This window comes from Podarcis raffonei, chromosome 15 (assembly GCF_027172205.1).
Source record: "Podarcis raffonei isolate rPodRaf1 chromosome 15, rPodRaf1.pri, whole genome shotgun sequence".
Taxonomy (NCBI): domain Eukaryota; kingdom Metazoa; phylum Chordata; class Lepidosauria; order Squamata; family Lacertidae; genus Podarcis; species Podarcis raffonei.
Window position 1 is genome coordinate 5,087,611 of NC_070616.1, and position 21,385 is coordinate 5,108,995.

Consider the following 21,385-nt stretch of genomic DNA (forward strand, 5'->3'; position numbering starts at 1 on the left):
TGTGGGCTTCCCATTGGGGCATCTGGTCGGTCACTGATCCCACTGAAGGCTTCTTCCGACATTCTTAGGCTCACTCTTCCCTTGCATCTCCAGCAGCCTGCTTCCACCTTCCTAGTGATACCAGAGGAATCTGGCTGCATTTGCAGCCTTTTGTTCCCAGGAGGGGCCTAAGAGGAGAGTCCCCAGAGACTAAATGGACTCCATCAGAAATGATCTCTCTCGCCCCTCCTCGCAGAAGATTAAAGGTGCCTCACTGATTCAACTGTTTATGGATTCCATTTTGCTCTGCTTATGCAGCTGATCCTTTAAGGAGCCTCAGATTACCCATAAGCGCTAAGACTTCTGGGGGGGAGCAGTTGCAGGATAACAGAACCCTTTTTATGATAATCCTAGCAAGCATCAGAGGCTAATTTATAGAGATCTGGTTGCCAATGTGGAATCCGTCTAGAATTTCATTAGCGAAACCTCAGTACGTTCGTTGAGTTCTTCCGCTGAGACAGATATCAAAAGGGCGATTGCATTTTTTTTTCTTTATATGCAGCCACATACTGGAATTATCTAGTTAAAAAGAATTTAAAAGCCTAAGAAAGGGGATCTAGGAAGCATTTTAAAATGCAAGAATCGCCATATGAGGAACTGTAGAGCCATATAGTGATATTGCATAATACTTTTTTTTTTAATCATTGATTTTGATCGACTGATATTATGGATTCCCAATTAGAGAGCAGAGGATGGTGTACAGTTGCACAGAGTTGCATCTCATGGGAACCCAGAGGTTTTGTTCAAAGACACCACCAATCAGTGTGCAGTAAAACAGGCAGGGACCAGCTATGGGTTTGGAGGAAGTATCCATTGATTAATCATTGGGTCCAATGATTTAATAGTAGGGGCTCAGTTAAGGGCATATTTTAAAATATAATACCAATATACAGAAAATGAGATTGCACAAGGATTCCAGAGCAATTGCCTGCAGTTTGAAACTGAGTGCCCTTTAGAACGTTGCATCATTCTTTAAAGAGCATAGTCTTTTAAAAGCTATTTTTGGTTCTGGTGTTTTTCTACAGTAGGAGGTTAGTATTGTGTCAGTTTTCATTAAATGGATAAATATAAATCTGACCACATTTGCGGAAAGGAGCTTCACCATAGGAGAAATTCCACATGGGGGTGACCTTTATGTGCTGTAACGACTGTATGAACTTGACATTAAAATGTTTGGGAATAAACCTCTGGCCCGGATGCAGTGCTGCTTGCCCTTTCCTGCAAGTGAGTCACAGCTCAAAACGGGGCTGTTCCTCTGCACTGTGTGCATCCGTAAATTGAGCATCAGGAAGCGTGTCCAGACGAGCATTCCAACTGCACACAGTCAAGGTGGATCGGAATACTTGTGTGGAAAGTTTCCATACCCCTTCCCAACCCTCTGGAAAGGAAGGAATGTGGGGAAACGGCTGACTTCCCCTCACCCACCCACATTTTTTTCTTTGGGGAGGAGAGTAAGGTTCATGTGTGTGCAGTTGTAAAATCTTGTCTGAATGATACTGTACAGAAATCCCCATCAAGGTTTTCTTCCAGCTTCCAAGCTGTCTTCTCTCCTTCATAATGATGAATGCCTAGGAAAGAAAGCTATCTAATCTTCAAATTGGCTGCTTTTCTTAAAAGGACAGGAAGAAAGGCTGTGCCTTACATTCCGAGCTGAGATCCCTGCTAAACTTGCGGCTTCATTGACTCCTTAACTTTCTCTCTTTCTGCCTGACCTTTGATGCCTCATCTTGGAGAATGATGTTTTAATCGCCGAAGACAAGGGGCCTATGGTGCCTTCAGTCACCTGTTCAAATTGAATTGATTACCTGTCCCGTTGTCTATTTTGTCCTGCCTGCCATCTCTTGGTAACTCTCACCTTTGCTTACTCTCTGGCTTAGCTAGCCCATTGCTGGTTCCCATTATTTCCTGATGCACACGGCGAGTTCATCACCTTCCCAAGATACATCTTGATTGATTCCTTATGGCTTGCAGAGAACCACTTAAGTATTTCCTAGCTGAAACGAAGCAACGTTCGGGAGCTCGGTCTTTCTTTAAAAAAAAGGAAGGAAAGCCTGAGATTTGTGGTTGTCGTTGTTTGTGTAAACATTACTTGAGGCAAGTTGTTAGAGCACTGGGCTCTATGTGTTTCTTTTTATATGTGTTAAAACAATTCCTCTATAAAAGAACTTGGGATGTTGTAAAACACTTCTGCCGTGTGTGTACAAACCCCTTCAGCAACAAGTCGGATGCAATGAAAATGAGCTAATTGGATATTAGTACAGTCCTTTGCTCTTCACCAAAGACAGTGTGACCTTCCCTTCCACACAGGTCTGAGTCCAAACCACTGCTAACCACTTGATTTCTTAAAATAATGCCTTTTATCTGCTTTACAACTTTGGCTCCTCCCCAGTAAGTGTCAGCATGCTTCTGAGTAAAATTCAAGGCACCGATTCTGACTTTTCAAAGCTCTAAGCCTGGTGCCAGCATGTGGCATCCTAGGGCAGGTGCCAGGGAACCCTTTTGACCAGTGCTGGGTCTAGGAGTCACCATTTACATTTCCCACAATGTACCCCATGTAGTATCAGTCCAGTGCATTGTGGGAAACGTGAATTTTGGTTCAGTTGGGGAGCTGGTACTGCTGCTATCAAATATTCCTCCAGTGCCCATTTCTGCCCCCCCCCAAAAAAAACCCTACAACCTGAAGCTGGCTCTGGCCCAGCAGACCTTCTGTCAGACTTCCCCAACCTGGTGCTTTCCAGATGTTATTGAACTACAACTCCCATCAGCCAGCCAATATGACCAGTGATCAGAGATGGCAGGAATTGTAGTCCAAAACATCTCAAGCGCTGCTTCGCAAACTATGGGCTGAGGACCACTCTTGGGCTTCAGCACTGGTCAAGCAGTTACCCAGACACAAACAGCAGTGGCTCCAGAGTCATAATAAGTAAGAATCAAAACAAAGTGGGTAAGAGAAGGAAACTGTATAAGAGGAGAAAGTGAATGTAAACACTTTTAACAATGGTTTGTGCTCTTTAATCGTGGTTAGATGCTACACTCAAACCATTGTTAAGGGCTGACCACAAATGGCATAGTAAAATCAGGAGTTGAATAAGTGGCTTTGCAAACCATGGTTTATAGGTGTTAAATCTGGTTAAGGGGCAGTTTCTCCACCCCTCCAGCCTTTTTGTTTGACAGAGGACAAGCAGATTTTAGGGCTTAACTCAGGACTGAGTCAACATCCATACCAGGCCTTAATCTTGTTTGAATGTGTTTTGGCTCTTTTTAAAAAGTGTGCTCCACTGAGTGGGTTCCACCTCAGGGCTTAGACTGACGGGGGGTGTCACAAATATGACCCCTCCCAACCATCTGCTGCTGCAATCCATAGAACTACTCTGAGCCCTAAAGGAGCAACCCCGGTCTCTTACCTTTGGCTTTTGCTGAACTTCATAATTCAGTTCCCGATTGTGATTGTGTTTTTTTAGACAGAACCATGTCCTTTATTGCATAGTTCCCTTTGTATTATTGTAGGGATGGCTGAATCTGTCCATTTTGGTTTGTCATTTTTCCCAATCTTAAGAACAGTTCACCCTGTTTCCACATTCGTTTGCAAATATAAATTCCACATGAACGGTTACACACATTTTCACATGTGGCTCTCCTCCTAATATACACATATGTCTATATGTGTGTGTGAACATATGTATATGCAGCTTTGCCTAGTGCACACATTTTTGCAGGCAATTTTGCATTGTTGGGAAGTGTGAATTTGGAAGGAGAGCCGTATTTCAGCTGGCTGGTAGAAGTTGTAGTCCAAAACATCTGGAAGGCACCAGGTTGTGAAAAGGCTTTCTTCTTCTTTTCAAAGAGGGCAACGTACTTGGTTGTGTTACCATATAATGTGGCCTTTACCTTGATGGTCACCCATACTTAACATGGTGCTGGCCATAATTCAGTTTGGACATTTGGCTGTAATTGTTATTTGGCAGGAACTGGGTATTTTTCACATAGATACTTTGCAGCTGTGTACAATGGTTATTCTCAGCAATCCTAGGCAATTAGCAGGTCCTTTCATAATTCGTAATAATCCTGGGTGGTTGTAATTTTGTATCAAACAGTTGTTTCTCTCGCTGTTGCTTCACCTTTTGTACTGTGCAAACAATTACTACAAATGCCCCCTACTAACAATTTCTGTGGCTTTGTGGCAAGGCTTAGGATTCGGCTACCTCCCAGTCTACTCATCTGGGCCAGGTAATACTGGAGAACCCTGCCTACCCAACAGAAGTGATAGCTTCTTCTCTGCCTTACAGAGTGTTCCACCCTCCTCCTCTCCTTGGGGAGTTTCTCCTCTTCAAAGGAAACATTCTTTTTCTACAAGCTGCAATAAGAATTATTTAATGACATACTAAAAGTAATGTGGAGCAGCCCATATTTTCCAGAATGCGGAGAGGACCCCCGCCTCCTTCATAAGAAAATAGCCTTGCCAAAAAGCGCCCTTTTTATTCCAGATGTTGGCTTTTCTCAAACTCATGAAATGGCCAATGCTAGCAAATTTATTTTTTAACCCATGGATTTAGTTTCTTTAATTTCTGGCATATTTGAGCATGACGTATAGGCCCTCAGTGATCTGCTATAATATTTGTTCTACGCAGAGTAAGGGCCAAATCCAATATTGGTAGAAGTGCTGTCGAGGCCAAGGAATATGGGGGAAACAGACCAATGAGGAAAAGTTCGGTGCTGGAAATATAAATCCATATAAGACCTGAGAAGAAAAAGCCTGGGGCTTTTTAAAAGTAAAATTGCTTTTCCTCACTCCGAGTCTTTGAACGAAGCAAGGTTACTGATAAATAAATGTGTATATGTATAATTAAGATATACTCAAAGGAGCCCCTTCATAATGGTGGTAGCAACTTGCAGATAGGGTGTGAGGTAAAGGACACTGAACACATAGCCTTCTGGTTTGCGAAGCTGTTCCTGCACTGTCCTATCTTATGCAAGGTAGGATAAGGGGGGTTGACTGTTGCAACGAAATATTCATACACATTAAAAAAAAATTGTTAATGCTGTCAAGGACAAGGAGAGCATACCATTCTCCTTTTCTACGCAAGAGAATTTTCTTCTCCATGGCAGTGTGGACCAAGAACAGTTTTACCTTATAGGCTGGGGCTGATGGCAGCTGCTATATAAAACATCTGGAGGACAGCAGGTTGTCCAAAGGGCTGTTATAAATGATGGACAAGCAACATACCCAGGAATGCGGATGCTAGTTATTGAAAGCCACCCAGAGACAGTTTATAGTAGTAAAATGTTTTTTATGTTCTGATATGTAAAATAAAATGTCCATACTATTGTAACAAAGCTTTAAAAAAACAAACAACAATGCCACACTGCGTTTTATCTAAAGTGGATTCTAATAGAGATTTATCTGTAGCATATATGTTTCATCTAACCAAAACTTAGTTTTTACATCACAAACGGGTGTAAAAAAATTTTTTTTTAACTTAAATAGCTTTTTTTCCTTAAAAAATGTCCCTTGCAACATTCATTATTTTATTACGTATTTCGTTGTTTAAAAAAAAAAAGCAAAGCTCAATGGAACATGTGGGCCTGCATTTGTGTGATATATATATTTATATTTTATATATATAGATATATATATAGATATAAATAATTATTCAGCATGCAACACTTGTAGTGATTTCCCAGTTCTGATTATAGAACCCCACACCAGCCGCACACAGGCTAATTGAATCACCACACAGGATGTTCTGGGTGAAAAGTAACTTTCTCCTTAGTGGCCCTGCCATCATGAAAACCATCTCTTCCTTTTCATTATCCCAATTTGTTGGTGTAGAATCCCAGCAGACTGGAGACGTCACCGTGTTGTGGAGAGAACCAGTTTGGGTGACTAGGAATTGGTCAGTAATGTATGCCCCTGTTGAAGTGTGGTTTTTGCATGTGAATTCTTAAGAGGTGCAGGAATTAATTGGGTTTGGTTTTCTGGGTTTTCCTTCTGCTCGTTACTTTCCTTTTAAGGACCAGGAATAGGCTCTGCACTCATTCCAGTAAGGAAAACCTGTCCTCTTTTGCCTGTGATATTGTTGCCACTGATGTTTTAGCAGATGTGTAGCCAATATGGCGCCTCTAACTCCCATAAACCCTAGCTAGTTTCAGATAGTACATGGGTAGATGAGATCAGGAGGCTTAGTTTCGGCCAAATTAAGTATACACTTCCAGAGTTAACACTAAATAAACTACATTATAGCAAGCACTATAGCTGCTAGAGGGCTGTGAAAATTTGCGTCCCGGGCTTTTTAGACTTGTCCACCCATGTACTATCTGAAATAAATGGGGTGCATTGGTTGCCTGATGTGAAATATATTGGCATTATTTTCAGCTTTCCTACCCCACTATGGGGCAAACAGGACAAGTATAAAGCACATTTTTGACTTGTAAAAGCAGGGCACGTGGCTGAGGGCAGAACTGCACATGATCAGTTTCATAGAAAGGACAGTTCTGTGTCAAGCCTCCCTTAAGTGGTGCAGTCAAGTCCTGCTTGCAGGCTTCTGGCTGCTATGAGAACAGGATGAAGGATGAGTTGGACCTTTGGCCTGAGCCAGCAGAGCCCTTTTCATGTTCTTAAGTTACATGTTTACTTGAACTACATATTCTGGAGGGGCAGATTCTGGTGCAAGACGGCCATTTTCAGTGAGTTTTTAGGATCACCTGTCATTTTTGCACTGAAGCTAAGCAGAAAAAATACTTTTTTCGTTGTGAATTACTAAATTCATTATGTTTAAATTTACCTTCGCTTATTCTGTGGTGTGGTTCTCTGAGCAGGGTTGATCCAGCCAGATCCCACCCCCCACCCCCCACCCCAAGCAGGATCTCCACTGGAATTATGGGAGTCATGTGAGAGAGCACAACTCCTGTTCATTGCAGTGGTATTCCTGCCAGAGAAACTCAGAAGATTGCTTTCCTGGTTTGTATTCTTAACTCAGAAGTTGACTTGTCTGGGTCTAGCCTGTATCTGATTTACTAACTGCAGAATATTTTGGAGACTACCCTGAACCATTACAGAGTTGTGGTGGAGGGGCTATCATTTAATGCCTTCTTTCTTTTCCCGCAGAGTTTAAAAAGTACTGTCTCCCCCTAGCTGTATGTGGAGGGTTAAGAGCAACAGTATGAATCTTAAATTTAAATCATAAATCATAAATTTCCTCCCAGAAGGCACTGCTGGGACAGCACTAGGTCTTAACACAGGATGTAGTGTGATACAAACCTAATTCACACATTTTGAAACAAATGTGTGAACCAAAACACAGCCCATCCTTCTAAAGCTGCAGTTCTCCAAATTCTGCAATGCGGTGCTCCAGCAAAGTGCAATGTAGAATGCATATATTAGTGGGAATGGCTTTGCAAATATGTGTATATGATAAAAAGTTGCATACAAAAATGTGTATAAATTTTGATTAGAATGTTGATGAATTTTATAAGGTCCTTTTTAAAAAAAAAAAGTGAAATTGATGTGGAAATATGGAGAACTGAATTTAAGATTGGAAAACAGACAATGAAAGAAACCAAAATAAACAGACCCCCCAGTGCCTTTGGGAGGAAAATGATGTTCTTTAGAAGCGCTTTCTCTATCTGCAAAAACTGGGGAGGGGGGCAACCCCCCAAAAAAATCTTTCCCCTGATCAGTGCTGATTTCAGCTTCCCAGACTGCACCAGCTTGGCCAAGCCCTACTGCGGTTGAAGGCAGTGGCATACATATTTAATCTGCTTAAGTGGCTTTCTGGGTCACACGCTCATTTGTGTGTGTGTGCTTGCTCTCTGCATTGTTTTTTGTAAAGTATCCAAAATGCATGGAAATTGAGGAGGCATTCAGTGAACAGTCTGGTGTATCTTGTGTGTGTGTGCATGTGCTTGAAAAGGGAGAATAAGTGTTTCATGATATCATGGAGGGAACCACATCTCTCTTTGAGGCAAATACTCTCACTGGGCAATACGACTGGTGGTCCAGGCCACGGAGCCGAGTGCTGTTTTTTGTATAGAACTGGGTTTTTACCCCCACCCCCAAGACTGAGCTGCTTTTGTGTCTAACAGAAAACAAGCTCTTCAGCTACACAAACACCGATGTTTTTGGTCGGTGTCACGGAAGTGCAAGTTACCCACAGGTATTAACACTGAATTAACATTGTCCTGGAGCATTGACTCTTAACTGCAATTTTTAGGTTCAGTGCCCAGTTGGAGGAATCATCCATCAGGCCAGTTGTCCACAGTCCCCATTCCTGAATGATACGGTAAAGAAGATTCCCTGGACAGCGAGAAGGTCTGAGAGTAGAGGAATTCATTGGCTGCGCCTAAGTGGGGAGAGGGGGGCTTCCTCTCGCACACTGAGGGGTGCACCCGTTCCCTTGGGAAGGAGGGTGCAGGGACTCTCTCCCGGGCCTGAGACTGTGAAAGCTGATTGTAGACTGTGAAGGGGCTGTTGCCCGGCGGCTGGGAACTCTGGTTCGTGATGGTGGGTAGACGCGGCATCATGGTGGTAGCTGTGAAGTGAGCAGGGAAAGGCTGGTAGGGGACAGTTTCCATTGTCTGAACACTGTAGCTGGTGTAAGGTGCAACTGAGGTCCACATATTGCAGCTCAAAGGTGGAGGAGGAGGAGGAGGAGGCAAGTCTTCTACCGATGAGACACCTGCAATTTCAGCACCGGAGCTGGAGTACATGCACGCCTCCCGCGGCGTCACGTCACTGCAGTAGGAGGGGCTCAGCATTTGCTGGTCATATGGAGGTGGTGACCGAAAATAGTGCTCTTCCCCGACAGAAGAGGAGGCGTCCAGATAAGAGCGTTTGCAGGGTAAATCCAAATGCCGGGCACCCTCTGCATGCATACCAAGGAACAAGCAAAACGAGAAATGCTTAGATAGTTAAAAGGTTCTGGGCACAGACCACGCATTGCTAGTTTCCTCTACATGCAGTTCTTACAATCGCTTCCAGCCCAGGTACAGAAAGTATCCCACTGGATTGTTGGATATATTGGTCACTCTCTGTGTTTGCATAGGGTGATAGGAATGCCCCCAAAGTTTTGGCAACTGAGTGCGTTCACTTTCTGCAATATGCAGTAAAAAATCAATTAGGAAAAGGGCACGTTAAAGGTAGAAAGTTTGAAAGACAAAGCTGCAGTTGAAACTCGCCGCTTTGCCTTTTCTCCACAGCAAGTGTGGCAGGTGCCCCCTGTCATCTTCCTTGTGATCATTTGAACTATTCTAAATACCGTACGACTAGCACCTTCTTCCTCTGCCCAGCGTTAACCCTATCCTGGTTCTTCAGTCTGCCTTCATACAACTTGCTTTTTAATCCCTTGCATTATGCACCTTACAGCCTGATCCTATGCAGAGGTAGGCATGCCTAAGGTGAACCTAGCTCTGAGCAGAATCAGGCTGTCTGTTGATCTGGGAAGCTACACCGTTGCCTTTGTAATAATCCAATAGCCCTGTTTATTCTTCAAAAGACATTCCTCATTCTCAAAAAGGCAGGGCATTGCCAATGTCCATCTATTCCAATCAATCTTAATTTAAGGGGCTTTCTCTATCAGTTGAAAGTTTAAATGACTTTGGCTACTGCTTTCTTACACCCAGCAATTACTTTTCATTCATCTCGATAACAGGCTGGCCACAATGCTTTTGTAGTGTTGCTTTTGACAAGTTCAAGGAGCCCTCAAATGCCTTATCAAGAGCGCTGTCCAGAAAAAGAGAAGTGGTCTACATTTGCCAGGAGTTCACATCAAAATGCTGCAGAAAACTTGCCAGATAAATGCTAAGGGCTGGTAAATGTTTTTGCTATGTGCTGGGGGTGGGGAGGGATCTCTCTTCATGCTTGTTTGCTGTAGAACAGCATTCTGAGGTCGGGAAGCCCCAATTATTGTTGCGAGGAACCCCGAATTTTTTTACAATGAATAAGCTAGTTAATAAATGCATTTTTCTGAAAGAACCAATTTTCAGAGTGGTGTAATTAACAATTTTCTTGCTCTTCTGCTTGTTGGGTACACAGCTTATGGCTTTGTTTACCTTTTAGGTCAAGTGTTTCAACGTCACATGTAGCTGAGCTCTGAACACATTTACTCAGAATTAAATCTCAGGGAGTTCAATGGCACCTACTCCCTCATAAGTGTGCTTAAGATTGCAGTGTTACACCAAATAAGACACATACACACAAAGAGAGATGAAATTCCATGTGTGTGCACATTCATTGAACTAGTGTTACAAGAAATGCAACCGTATAGGATTCAGAATTGCATTGTATGAGACATTTTTTTCCCTTAGAGAATCCGCTGGAAACCCCCCACCACTCTGTTAGGTAAGGTCTCCTAGCCTAAAATTTTTTGCCTACAGATCTCAGTTACCTCGCCGCTTCAGGCAGTGATAGAAGAGCCCTGATTCTCTTTGTGCCATGAAGGTGTTGAGGGGCAGGTCTTGGGCATCTGATGCTGCAAACTGCATGTGAGCACCATTCTCATACTGGTAATGCTGGAGACCCTGGTGGCTCCCGTGGAGCGAGTTGACGTCAGATTTAGTGGAAAGCTGACCGTGAGTTGACACCAGCCTCTGCCTCATTATGCTTTTGGAGATCACTGGGTACTCCTTGCTGCAAAATGCAATAGGAAAAAAACAGTTTTACACACATTTAGACATCAGGAATCTTATCTCACTATTGTGTGGCCCTAGAAAGATGGTTGCCAAACTGTGTTCCTTGGAAGCTTCCTTCAGGAACACTGGACTAGTTTCCCTAAAAGAAGCTTGACCAAAGACCATCTCTGCTCTTATTCTTCTGCAGTGGGCCTGTTGCAGGAGAGTGATGGGTGTAAATTTAGGAGGGCATGATTTAGAAAGGCACACTCCTTCCATATGGGGTAACAATGAACCCAATTAGGCTCTCAGACTAGCACTATGCATGACCTGGACTGTGCCCCCTAGGATATGTCCCCAGAATCTCCTGCAACACACACAACTTCTTTGGATCGTCGGATGTGGAAGGAGTTCCTCAGAAGAACTGCCCTGGAGTGCTGGGCATAAGAAAGTCACCTTAAGACTGTATGGGTACTGTAGCAGCTCCTTGGGATCTCAGACCAGTTCTCCTCACCTGCTACCTGATGACCTTTTGGCTGAAGATGCTGGGAATTTGACCTCACACCTTCTGCATGCAAAGCGTATGCTCTTTTCCCCAGCCGACAAGATCTGTATTTAAGATCACAGTTCAGCCACAGAGCTGAGTGGGTGGCCTTGGGCAAAGCACCCTTGCTCCATGTCTGTTTCCCATCTGTAATGCACATTTAATTTATTTATAGCCCACTTCTGCCAAGCACACATGGGCTCCTGCCAAAGCAGCAAAATGTGCAAGTCAAAGCATCTGATAGCTGTGAAGATCAAGATCTGCTGCTGCTTGCACAGAACCCCCAAGGGGACACGATCCAGCAAAAGCAAGAGCCAAAACAGACAAGCAGAAGCCCCGTGTGTTGTGTCTGTTGCTGGGCTATAGTAGGACTCAAGTCTGAAAGAACTCTCCTCTGAGGTTATTGCTGAGAAGCACTCTTGACAATTTATAAAATTAATAACTTGGTTATGCAGCACACTTCAGGGATGACAATATATACAGTTTTCCCCACCTACAAAGAAAACACTGCCCATGAAGTAGCTGTATTAGACAGAGAGACACCTGCCCTTATTCTGGGCCCTTCCTAATTTTATCTGTCTCTGTTTAGTTGTCCCACCTCTGTAATCTTGCCACGCGTAGGTCGCTGTCATCGCTGCCTCTAAAGCCCTTGGCAAATGGGTTGTTTTCTATCTTCAGCTGAGTTATCTATTAAGGAAATAAATGCGGTGAGTTATTAATTTGAAAGGAGACTGCAGACTTTGTGCTTCTCCAGAAGACCTATTTATTGAGCATTTAGCATTCATCCTGAATTGCTTGAACAAAGTTATGTAGTAGTTAGATTATATCCAGTCTTTATTAGTATTCATTCTGATTTGTTTGCAGGGTTAGATGAAAATGAGCATTTCTCCTGATTGGCTTGTAGGGGTGTTTATATCTCTTCCCAGTAGCTAGTCATTCATCTCACACATCTCCCTGTCACTTTTCAAGCTGCTATGGCTACAGAGTGCTTTATTTTATTTATCTATTGCATTTATATCCCACCTTTTCTTCCAAGAAGCTCAAGGTGGTGTACCTGGTTCTCCCCCTCCACATTATCCCCACAACTCCTCTGAGGTAGGTTGACCTGCGAGATAATGACTGGCCCAAGATCACCCAGTGAACTTCATGGCTGTTGAACCCTGGTTCCCCAGGTCCTAGTCCAATGCACTTACCAACCTATAGCCATGTTTTGTGCTTGAGTACCTCCTGGTAGCATAAAACCAGTCCATGTCTACAGTGTAGATGTGACCTACATATCGGTTCAGATCAATCCTTGGTTCTGGGACCTTTGGCTCAGAAACATGTCAGAATAAGGTGCAATCCACATTCATTTATGATAAGCAAATCTGACAATTTCAGTTTCTCATTCTTCCAGTCTTCAGCTCTCCATATCCATCAGCAACTCTTTAAAAGTCCTCATGGGAATTCAACAGCATTTTAGTGCAAATTTATTCTTTTTGTACATGCATTTTGCCTAATATACAACTTTTCACAAAGCAATCATGCCTCATATAAAGATATTTTGTGTGTTATTTTACTGATATGTGTATTTTTAGACACACTGTACCTTAGTATATGCATTTTTGTACATATTACTTGGCTGGATAATAGCACTGCAAAATTCAGAGAAGTGTGAATTTTGGAGGATGGCCCTATTTCAGTTTGCATAGTTTTGGAAACTGTGAATTAGGTAGGTTCTTCTTTATATGCAAAACAAATCCCTATTAATATGCGCCATCATTGTACTTGCACTTCTCAGAAAAATACAGTTGGCACTGAAGGGACACAATGTGTAGGGCTTGTCTGCACTTTCCCCCAAGAAAGCCTGCTGTTTACTGCTGAATCAGAAGGAACATCAAACAGGTTTTCTGCAGATTGACATTTGTTCCAATTTAGCGGTAAACAGTGGGGTTTGCCTGGAGAAAGTGGCTGGGCAAATGAAAAACCTGCCTAGAAAGCACGGGGCAAGCAGAAGTGTGGACAAGCTCTAAAACACAGTTTCTGATGTGTTTCCATTCCATAATAAAAATAGGGAAGGTATTAAATTACATGGAGAAGCGGGAGATACTTAAATAGTCACTTTTCAAAATCACATACATACATTAAAGCCTCTGCACTCACACAGACAGTTGATGGAGAGAGAGTTATCTCCATGAACTGGCATAAGTGGCAGAGAAAGCAGGGCTTTGGCAAGGAAGGGGGAACTCACCACTCCAGCAAGGACCCAGTAAACCCAAAGGGGGTGTCCTTGGTGAAGTGGGAAGCCATTTCTGGCAACGTAGCCACTACTTTACCCTTCACCATGTGCAGGTTAACAGAGAGGTCACACTTCTATCACAAGTTAATGGAGGGAGAAGCTGGATCCTCAGCAATGGCTGGAGTGGACAGAAGTCCGCCCACCACTACCCTGCTGTCAAAGACTCGGGATAAAATATTCCTTACTGAGTAAGTGATCCTGCCCCAGAGCTCTTTCTGGAGATCCATGCTACCACAGTCACATTTGTCCTATAATCACTAATGTGACTCCACCCTCAGTTAAAAGTGAAGGTGGGGGAAGGTTTTCAACTTAAGCACAGCCTCACAACCGCATTGAGAAGTAGGCAGCGGAATTAGGATCACTGACAAGTTGTTAAGAGTAAAATGGAGGGTAGAACTTCATTGCCAAAGATTCCTTTCCCTCACCCCATTAAGTAGGTGAAGGGTGCCAAGTCAGTTCAGCAAGGCTGAAACCACCCTCACCAACAGATAATAGAAACAATAACACTTCGTTCGCTCTCATGGCAATCCACAGCGAGGGAAAAATTCAGTTATTAAAAATTTGTCATAAAAGGAGTGTGAAAAAATGGTGGCATACAGCAGCAGAGGCGGTGAAATTGTTACAGGCTGGGTCATGCCTTGCCTACCTCACAAGCCAGCCCAAAAGAGCATTACGGGGGGGGCGGGGGGAGAGAACAGAAACAAATGTGGAATGGACCCCAGTAGAAAACTGCCCCTGCTAAAACACGACATAGCAGCCCAGCAATGCTTATCGGGAAAGTGGGTGAGCAAGGCAAGTCCCTCTTCCTGGAAGGCACTGACATTTCAAAAGGAGGCCACTTTACCTTCTGCTGGCTGGCTGCAGCTTTCCTGGCACACTCATCTTGGCCAATTCTGCTCTTTCTTTTTCAAAAAAGGAGTTTCAAAAATGTGGCTTTTTATTATATTTTTAGCCTCTCTTTACAACGCTACCTTCCACGCCCTATGTCCCCGTGCACTTCATCATTGAGCAGCACTCTCAAGGCTGATGGCAGGCACAGCTCCAGGCAAGTGACTAAATGATACCTGGAAAGTGATGCTACTGGCTCTGTAATTGAGGGAGTCAGGCTGCCCCCCCCCCACATAGTTAGCCTTTCCCTAGAGATTCCTTAAGCTGTGGTAGAGCCTGTGGCAGCTTAACAATCTTCCAAAGACCGCAGGATGCTGCAATGCTTTGCCTAAACACTCCACCCACAAACTAAGGTGCAATTGAACACTTCTTCATTCAGCTCCTTTCTGTACTCCGTGTCACCAAAGGACACCTCGACAACTGGCATTATAATAAGTTCTTTACTGCCTGCAAACAGAATGCAGAATGTTCTGTTTACAGTGTTTCTCTCTTCTCACTCTGACTCCCATCTCCTTGCTAAACAAAAAGACGTTTGCAGCTATCCTCCATTCCATACATTTTGTTTTAGGGTGGGTGGGAAGACAGTCAGGGAAAGAGCTAGGGCACCCACAGCCCTGACCTTCAGTGGGTAAGTTCCAGATTTCAAGCCTAATGGGCTCTTGCATCAGGAAAACCTGCCTCTTAATTTTGGGATTTCTACATATCCCCACTGGCACTGCCTCAGTCATAACTTCCCTGAAGGGGAAGCCATCCTTTAAATTTAACCCTGCAGCTCCTATAGAACAGGTGGCCACAATGTTTGTGCAAGTCCATAGCTCAGGGGCAGAACATCTGCTTTGCATGCAGATGGGCCCACATTCAATTTTCAGGTAGGACTGGAAGAGAACTCTGAGTGGAATCCTGGAGAGTTGCTGCCAGCCAGTGTGGACAATTCTGCACTAGATGAACCATGGGCCTGACCTGGCATGCCTAGACTATTCACTCTTGCCTCAAAGTCTTACCTCTTCTCTGGTTTTCCTTTCCGGGAAACCCTTCCTTAACTCTTCTTGTTGCCCCTTTATCAGATTCCATATCCTTCCTGCCTTCTCTGTCTTCAAGTGATTGTATCACACCAAATGATACAATCCTGCTGGTCCCAAGATATTAAGATGATGTTGCTAGATGCTACATCACCGCCCCAAATGGACGCTTTGAAATAAGTGTTTTTACAGATCTCACACCAGAGTCCTTTCAGCTGATTAGCATAATTGACATGATTAAAAGATGCCAGAGTTACTAAGAATGTCCTCAGTGGATTCTTTGGTTAACCATATTGGGGCTATACAGCTGCACTTACAACTATAACTTTGCAACCAAGATTCACACTGAGGGTTCCTGCCTGGGCTCTGCCAAGTCTGTTTTTATTTGAATAGACAACCTGGGAATGAGCTGCTTGTTTGTGGCTCCATAATGGCAGCATTTTGGATGTTGAAATAATATAGTCTCTCAGTTGGCAGGTCCTTTTTAGAGTGGGTGCATAAATAGCCACAGCCTAAATGGGGCACAGGTCAACTCAACACATGGATTCATCTTGTGGATTGGAGATATATCTTCCTATAGGTTACAATAAATCTTGTGTCCTCTGGGCTGCCATGCATCTTGGAGTGAAAGGAGCTGGTGTTTAATTGGTAAAGGAAAACCAACCTTGTGCCTTCCAGATATTGCTGAAATCCAACTCCCATCACTCCCAGCCAGCATGGCCCAATGGTCAGGGATGGTGCGAGCGGGAGTCCAGAAACATCTTGGCATTCTGGATCCCGACTACAATGTGCCTCTGAACAAGAGGACAGAAGTGGGAAGAAAGCAAGGTGAGAGCACTCAGTACGTGCTCAGAGACACAATTTGCAGCCAACTTGAACATGGGGAAAGTTAATGAGGTTAGGAGATGTCCACAAGATGGTGGGAATTGGGCTTATGTTTCTAACATTAGTAGACAGTGTGTTTACCACGCTACTGAAGCTGTGAGGTAAGCTAGATTTGGTAGCATCAAGCAAGTGATGATTCTTCAAAACATGTGAAGAGTGTCTGATATTTTACAGGCTGAACAGAACCAAAAAAAGCATGCTTTTGACATTCTGTATAGATTTTTTGAGGGACGCAGGTGGCGCTGTGGGTTAAACCACAGAGCCTAGGACTTGCTGATCAGAAGGTCAGCAGTTTGAATCCCTGCAACAGGGTGAGCTCCCGTTCGGTCCCAGCTCCTGCCCACCTAGCAGTTCGAAAGCACATCAAAGTGCAAGTAGATAAATAGGTACCGCTCCGGCGGGAAGGTAAATGGTGTTTCCGTGTGCTGCTCTGGTTCGCCAGAAGCGGCTTAGTCATGCTGGCCGTATGACCCGGAAGCTGTACGCCGGCTCCCTCGGCCAATAAAGCGAGATGAGCGCCACAACCCCAGAGTCGGCCACAACTGGACCTAATGGTCAGGGGTCCCTTTACCTTTACTTATAGATTTTTTTATCCCCCACCCAGCTTAGTGGAAGCAGAATGTTTTAGGGATTAGCTTGATACTGAAAACAATTTATGGGGCTTCATCACTGGCCTAAGTAATGCTTTGAGAATTCTGAGTTTGTGCCCTGGGCCATTCTGCATTTCCTCTAAAGCAGGTGTGAGCAAACCTGAAGCCTATGGGATCTACTTTGCTTTTTACTAGAACCCCAAGGTCCATTAATCAGAGCCAGGTGTTAAATAGTGGCTGGGGGGAAGCAGAGTCAATTACTTAATACGCCACATGACCCCTAATCTGCATACACAGAACAGAGACTCGAGCAGCTTAATTTAAGAGGGAGGATTTGGTTGTTAAATAATACAGAAACAAAAAAATCTGATGAGTCTACTGCTACATCCGAATCAGTGCTGCCATCAGAGTAGGACTTTGGGGCAAAGGTCCAGAGCCTGGTCAACAGAAGGAGCAGGAGGGCACCCAAATGCTCCAGGGCTGGCTAATTAGGGACAGGTGGATCTGTCAATTTCAGTGTCTCATTTAATCAACATAAAGTTCAGTTATCCACATTTCCAAATCAATTTGCAATTTTTGTAAGTACTCGTAAAAATTCAGCAGTATTTTAGTATGACTTTCTATTATGATGCACATTTTCCCCCAAAGCAATTTCTCCATATAGAATGCATTTTGTATGTTATTTTCACCAATGTATTAATTTTATGCACACTTTATCCTAGTATATCCATTTTTGTACACTTTACTTAGCTAAGAGAATTGCATTGCAAAATTCAGAGAAGTGCAAATTTTGAAATATGGCTGTGTTTTGGTTCACATATAGTTCCAGAAAGTGCTGCTAATTAGTTGGGGTCACATTTAAATGGATCAAATTTCATTCTCATCCCTTGCTGGCTTACCACATTTTGAAGTTAGTGAAGTAACATACATTGCCAGCTGCTGCTGCTGCTGCTGCCACCCCCCAAAAAAAAACATTAAGTCCAGAGTCTAAATTTAGTTAACTGCACCAACTCTAGTCTAATTTCTGCCCAGTCTTGTATTGATGCATCTGAGTGGTACTGTTGAAGATAGAATTAGATGTGGGGCAACTAAGGGGGGTCAATATTGTTGAAGATAAATCAAATACTGGTATATCACTTTTACCCCACTTTTCAGCCCTTACAAGAGTTCCTAAGCTGGCTTGCATGCATATCACAATAAAACACAGCATTTTTTATAAAGACTACCAGCACATTGCATAGAATGATGCCATTCTTGCCTATAAAGTATCTCACCACCATTGTCTCCAAAGTTAAACCATTTTTGCAGTTTTTAATCTCATGTCTTTCTTATTTTTAACCATTGTCAGCTGTCTTGAACATTTTAATGGCACATCAGTGTTTGAAATAAATAAGAAAGCATGAGGCAGAGTTCAAAGTGGCTACCAAACAACCTCAGATTTGAACTAAATAGCTGCTAGTGTCAGTCCTATGATGCGTTTGGTGCCTTGTTCTGAATCAGTTTCAGCAATCTGCTGCAGTTTCAACAATCTGTATTCTCCATCTCCCGCCTCACAGAGTCCACTGTTTAGTTTGGGAAATGGAATAAACTCCTGAAGTTACAAAGCCAGAGTGCTGTAAAACTGCTCTCCCTTATTCGTTTGGTTAGCTCATGAGGCTCACAGTACCCAAACAGTATACAGTTCAGCTGCTTGAAGTTACCAAAGCCAGCAACTGTTCCTGTTTGTGAATGGAGTTGTGAGGAAAAGAGCTTTTAAGCTGGGTGTCAAGAAACCAGTACATCTCCCTGGGTCATTTGTGTAGAAATACGACCCTCTCCCTAATACTGACATTTTAAGTGAGACCTTAAGGTGATCTCTCTCTATAAAGCCTCTCCAGACAAAACTGTTTCTGGAGAACTTCACTTTACAACTGACAACTTTGCTATGGGTTAAGCGAGTCAAAGACGGTGTCAAGAGGACGAGTGCTCTTGAATGCCTTCCTCGATCAGGGATTTCTCCCCCTGCCCAACAATCTGGCACAGATTTCATGAAATTCACACTGTGCTGTAAAGTTTGTGATTGTCAACATTTTTGGTTGAATCCTGTGACAAGCAGTTTGGGAGAAATTGCATTGGATTACATCCAAAGTTAGTCCTACTCAGAATAAGGATGCAAGAAGGCACCGATTTATGTTCCAATTCATGTTTGTTACATGCATTACTGTTTCCATTCGACTGCAGTTCAGCTTCTAACAAAAACTATGTTACTCATCTCTGCCATCTGTGGCAGAATTTTATGTAACTCATTACCTTATCATTGTGCTATTCTACACTACAGTGGTACCTCGGGTTAAGAACTTAATTCGTTCTGGAGGTTCATTCTTAACCTGAAACTGTTCTTAACCTGAGGTACCACTTTAGCTAATGGGGCCTCCTGCCACCGCTACCTGCAGGATTTCTGTTCTTATCCTGAAGCAAAGTTCTTAACCCGAGGTACTATTTCTGGGTTAGTGGAGTCTGTAACCTGAAGCGTATGTAACCCAAGGCACCATTATATTCATTTCAATGCAAAGGAAATGCCAGTCAGTTTTAGGGGAGTGTGACCAGTGTGGTTCCACTGGGCGCCACATCTATACTGTAGAACAGAGTGTGAGAACCAGGGGTCCCTGAATTTTCACATCGCACAGGGTGCCGCTGAAATCTGAGAGCCCAAAGTCTGACACTGGAAATGCAATGCAAATTGGGGCGGGAAACATCAATTATGCATCATTAGCAGACTGAAAACAGCAGTAGCAGCTGCTGGATGGATTTTTGTTCCTGAAGAATAAGCAAACTCCAGCAATTTCCGCTCCCATTTCTGTCAAAATTCTCTGACATCCCTAACTCAGAGTAGAGTCATTGAAATCAATGGACACATCTAACTTTATGCCCATTAATTTAAGTGGGTCTGGTCTGAACAGAACTTCGTTTGTTACAATCCCCTGTGCCTTTCTATGTTTTCCGCCCTTAATGAAACAGCTGCTCAAACCTGTGGCTTTGTTGGGCACCTTCTCCCAAGATACAAGCTGGGAACCCTTCATTCATTTTGCAGCTGTAAGCAGGCAGAATATAGACTGGGAATCTACTGGTAGATGCCTGGGTGATTTCCAATAGATCAGCAAACGTTTCTGTCCCCCAAGTGTTTAACAGTAGCAACTAAAAGGCTTCCCCTCTAAAAGGCAAACTAAGGCCTGGGGGCCAGATCCGGCCCAATCGCCTTCTAAATCTGGCCCACGGACGGTCTGCGAATCAGCGTGTTTTTACATGAGTGAGTAGAATGTGTCCTTTTATTTAAAATGCATCTCTGGGTTATTTGTGGGGCATAGGAATTCATTCATATTTTTTTTCAAAATCTAGTCCGGCCCCCCACAAGGTCTGGGGGACAGTGGACCAGCCCCCTGCTGAAAAAGTTTGCTGACCCCTGAATTAGACTGTTGAAACCAGGAATACTTGGAGGAAAACCAGAGCTGGGGGTTGGCGCCAAGCTCAGTTTTGGTATCAGAAGCTAAACATGTGCTCAAACACCTCTTTCTTAATTCTAGGTCTATGTTCAGTCACACACCCCATGCCATTTTTTTCTCACTTGGCTCCAATTGGTGGATCTTGGTGTTAACACACACCCCTCCCCCCAAAAAAAAGACATCGATCCCACAAGTCTGGAGTTTGTTCTCCTTCCTGCTCTACAGGTGGTGGAGCAATAGATAGTGCACGCACACTCCACACACACACATACAGATAGTGTGTGGTTTGGAGCGCCAATTCTCAGTCAGTACAGATCTTGACTCAGACTCCAGTTGTATCACATGCATCCAATCAGACCAAACCTTCACAAAATGCATGTAAATCTACCACAAGAACAAGAGCTGAAATCCATTTTGTGTTTTTCCCCCTCCAGTTCTCTCAATCTCACGCCCACTCAAAAAAAGAAAAAAAAATCCTTCTTTTCCTTCATGTTCTGACCGCAAGGCAGGCTCTTAACTGCTTTTATAGTAACATTCCTTGTATGTCTCCCTAAATACATATACCGTAATTACTTTTCACTGTAGATTTATGGCTGGGCTTTACCAGTCATTATTAGGTTTGCTTGCTGTTTTGAATGACATCCGAGAGTTTATGGCCTCTGATTCATTAGTTACTGGGCTCACTATGACTGCCAAGATACCTGTTTTAAACACACATACACACACTCAGTACACTTTCCTTCCTTTCCTGAATGGCATCCTCTGGGTTTTGGTAAAATCAAGCATAGGGCAAGTGGGTGGGTGCTTTCTATTCAGAGCCTGTCTTCTGACACAACCTTTAAGAACCAAAAAGACTGTCTTCCTGGATGGAGGCCCACCTTGGCCTGGCATAATGCCTGGCATAATGCCAACATCCTTCCCATGTGATGTGCCCTGCCCAGCCTCTATTCCCCATAGGCACAGTTCCTGTGAACACAGATGTTCTATTTAGCAAATAGTGGCATCTGCTCTGCATGTTTTACTGCCTCTGTTCATTTGTCTAATCTTTTTTTTTTTAA

The 21,385-nt window shown here is 43.5% G+C and overlaps 2 protein-coding genes across 9 annotated transcripts in view; one reads left to right on the top strand and one right to left on the bottom strand.

Moving 5' to 3' along the window:
• The window catches only part of BRIP1 (BRCA1 interacting helicase 1), a 205,777-nt gene extending 190,221 nt beyond the window's left edge, over nt 1-15,556 (top strand). The window contains exons 25-26 of one of the 2 annotated variants that reach the window (XM_053367674.1): nt 10,411-10,605; nt 15,419-15,556. The gene's annotated coding sequence lies outside the window, so the exon portion shown is untranslated. The remainder of the gene's footprint in view (nt 1-10,410; nt 10,606-15,418) is intronic. The other variant, XM_053367675.1, reaches the window with a different exon arrangement.
• TBX4 (T-box transcription factor 4) overlaps nt 7,526-21,385 on the bottom strand; it is a 100,158-nt gene continuing 86,298 nt past the window's right edge. For all 7 annotated transcript variants that reach the window (XM_053367678.1, XM_053367680.1, XM_053367683.1 and 4 more), the window contains 3 exons: nt 11,787-11,875; nt 10,422-10,663; nt 7,526-8,900 (listed from right to left, as the gene is read on the bottom strand). In XM_053367678.1, the coding sequence (XP_053223653.1) occupies nt 8,272-8,900; nt 10,422-10,663; nt 11,787-11,875 (960 nt within the window). In that variant the 3' untranslated portion in view covers nt 7,526-8,271. The remainder of the gene's footprint in view (nt 8,901-10,421; nt 10,664-11,786; nt 11,876-21,385) is intronic.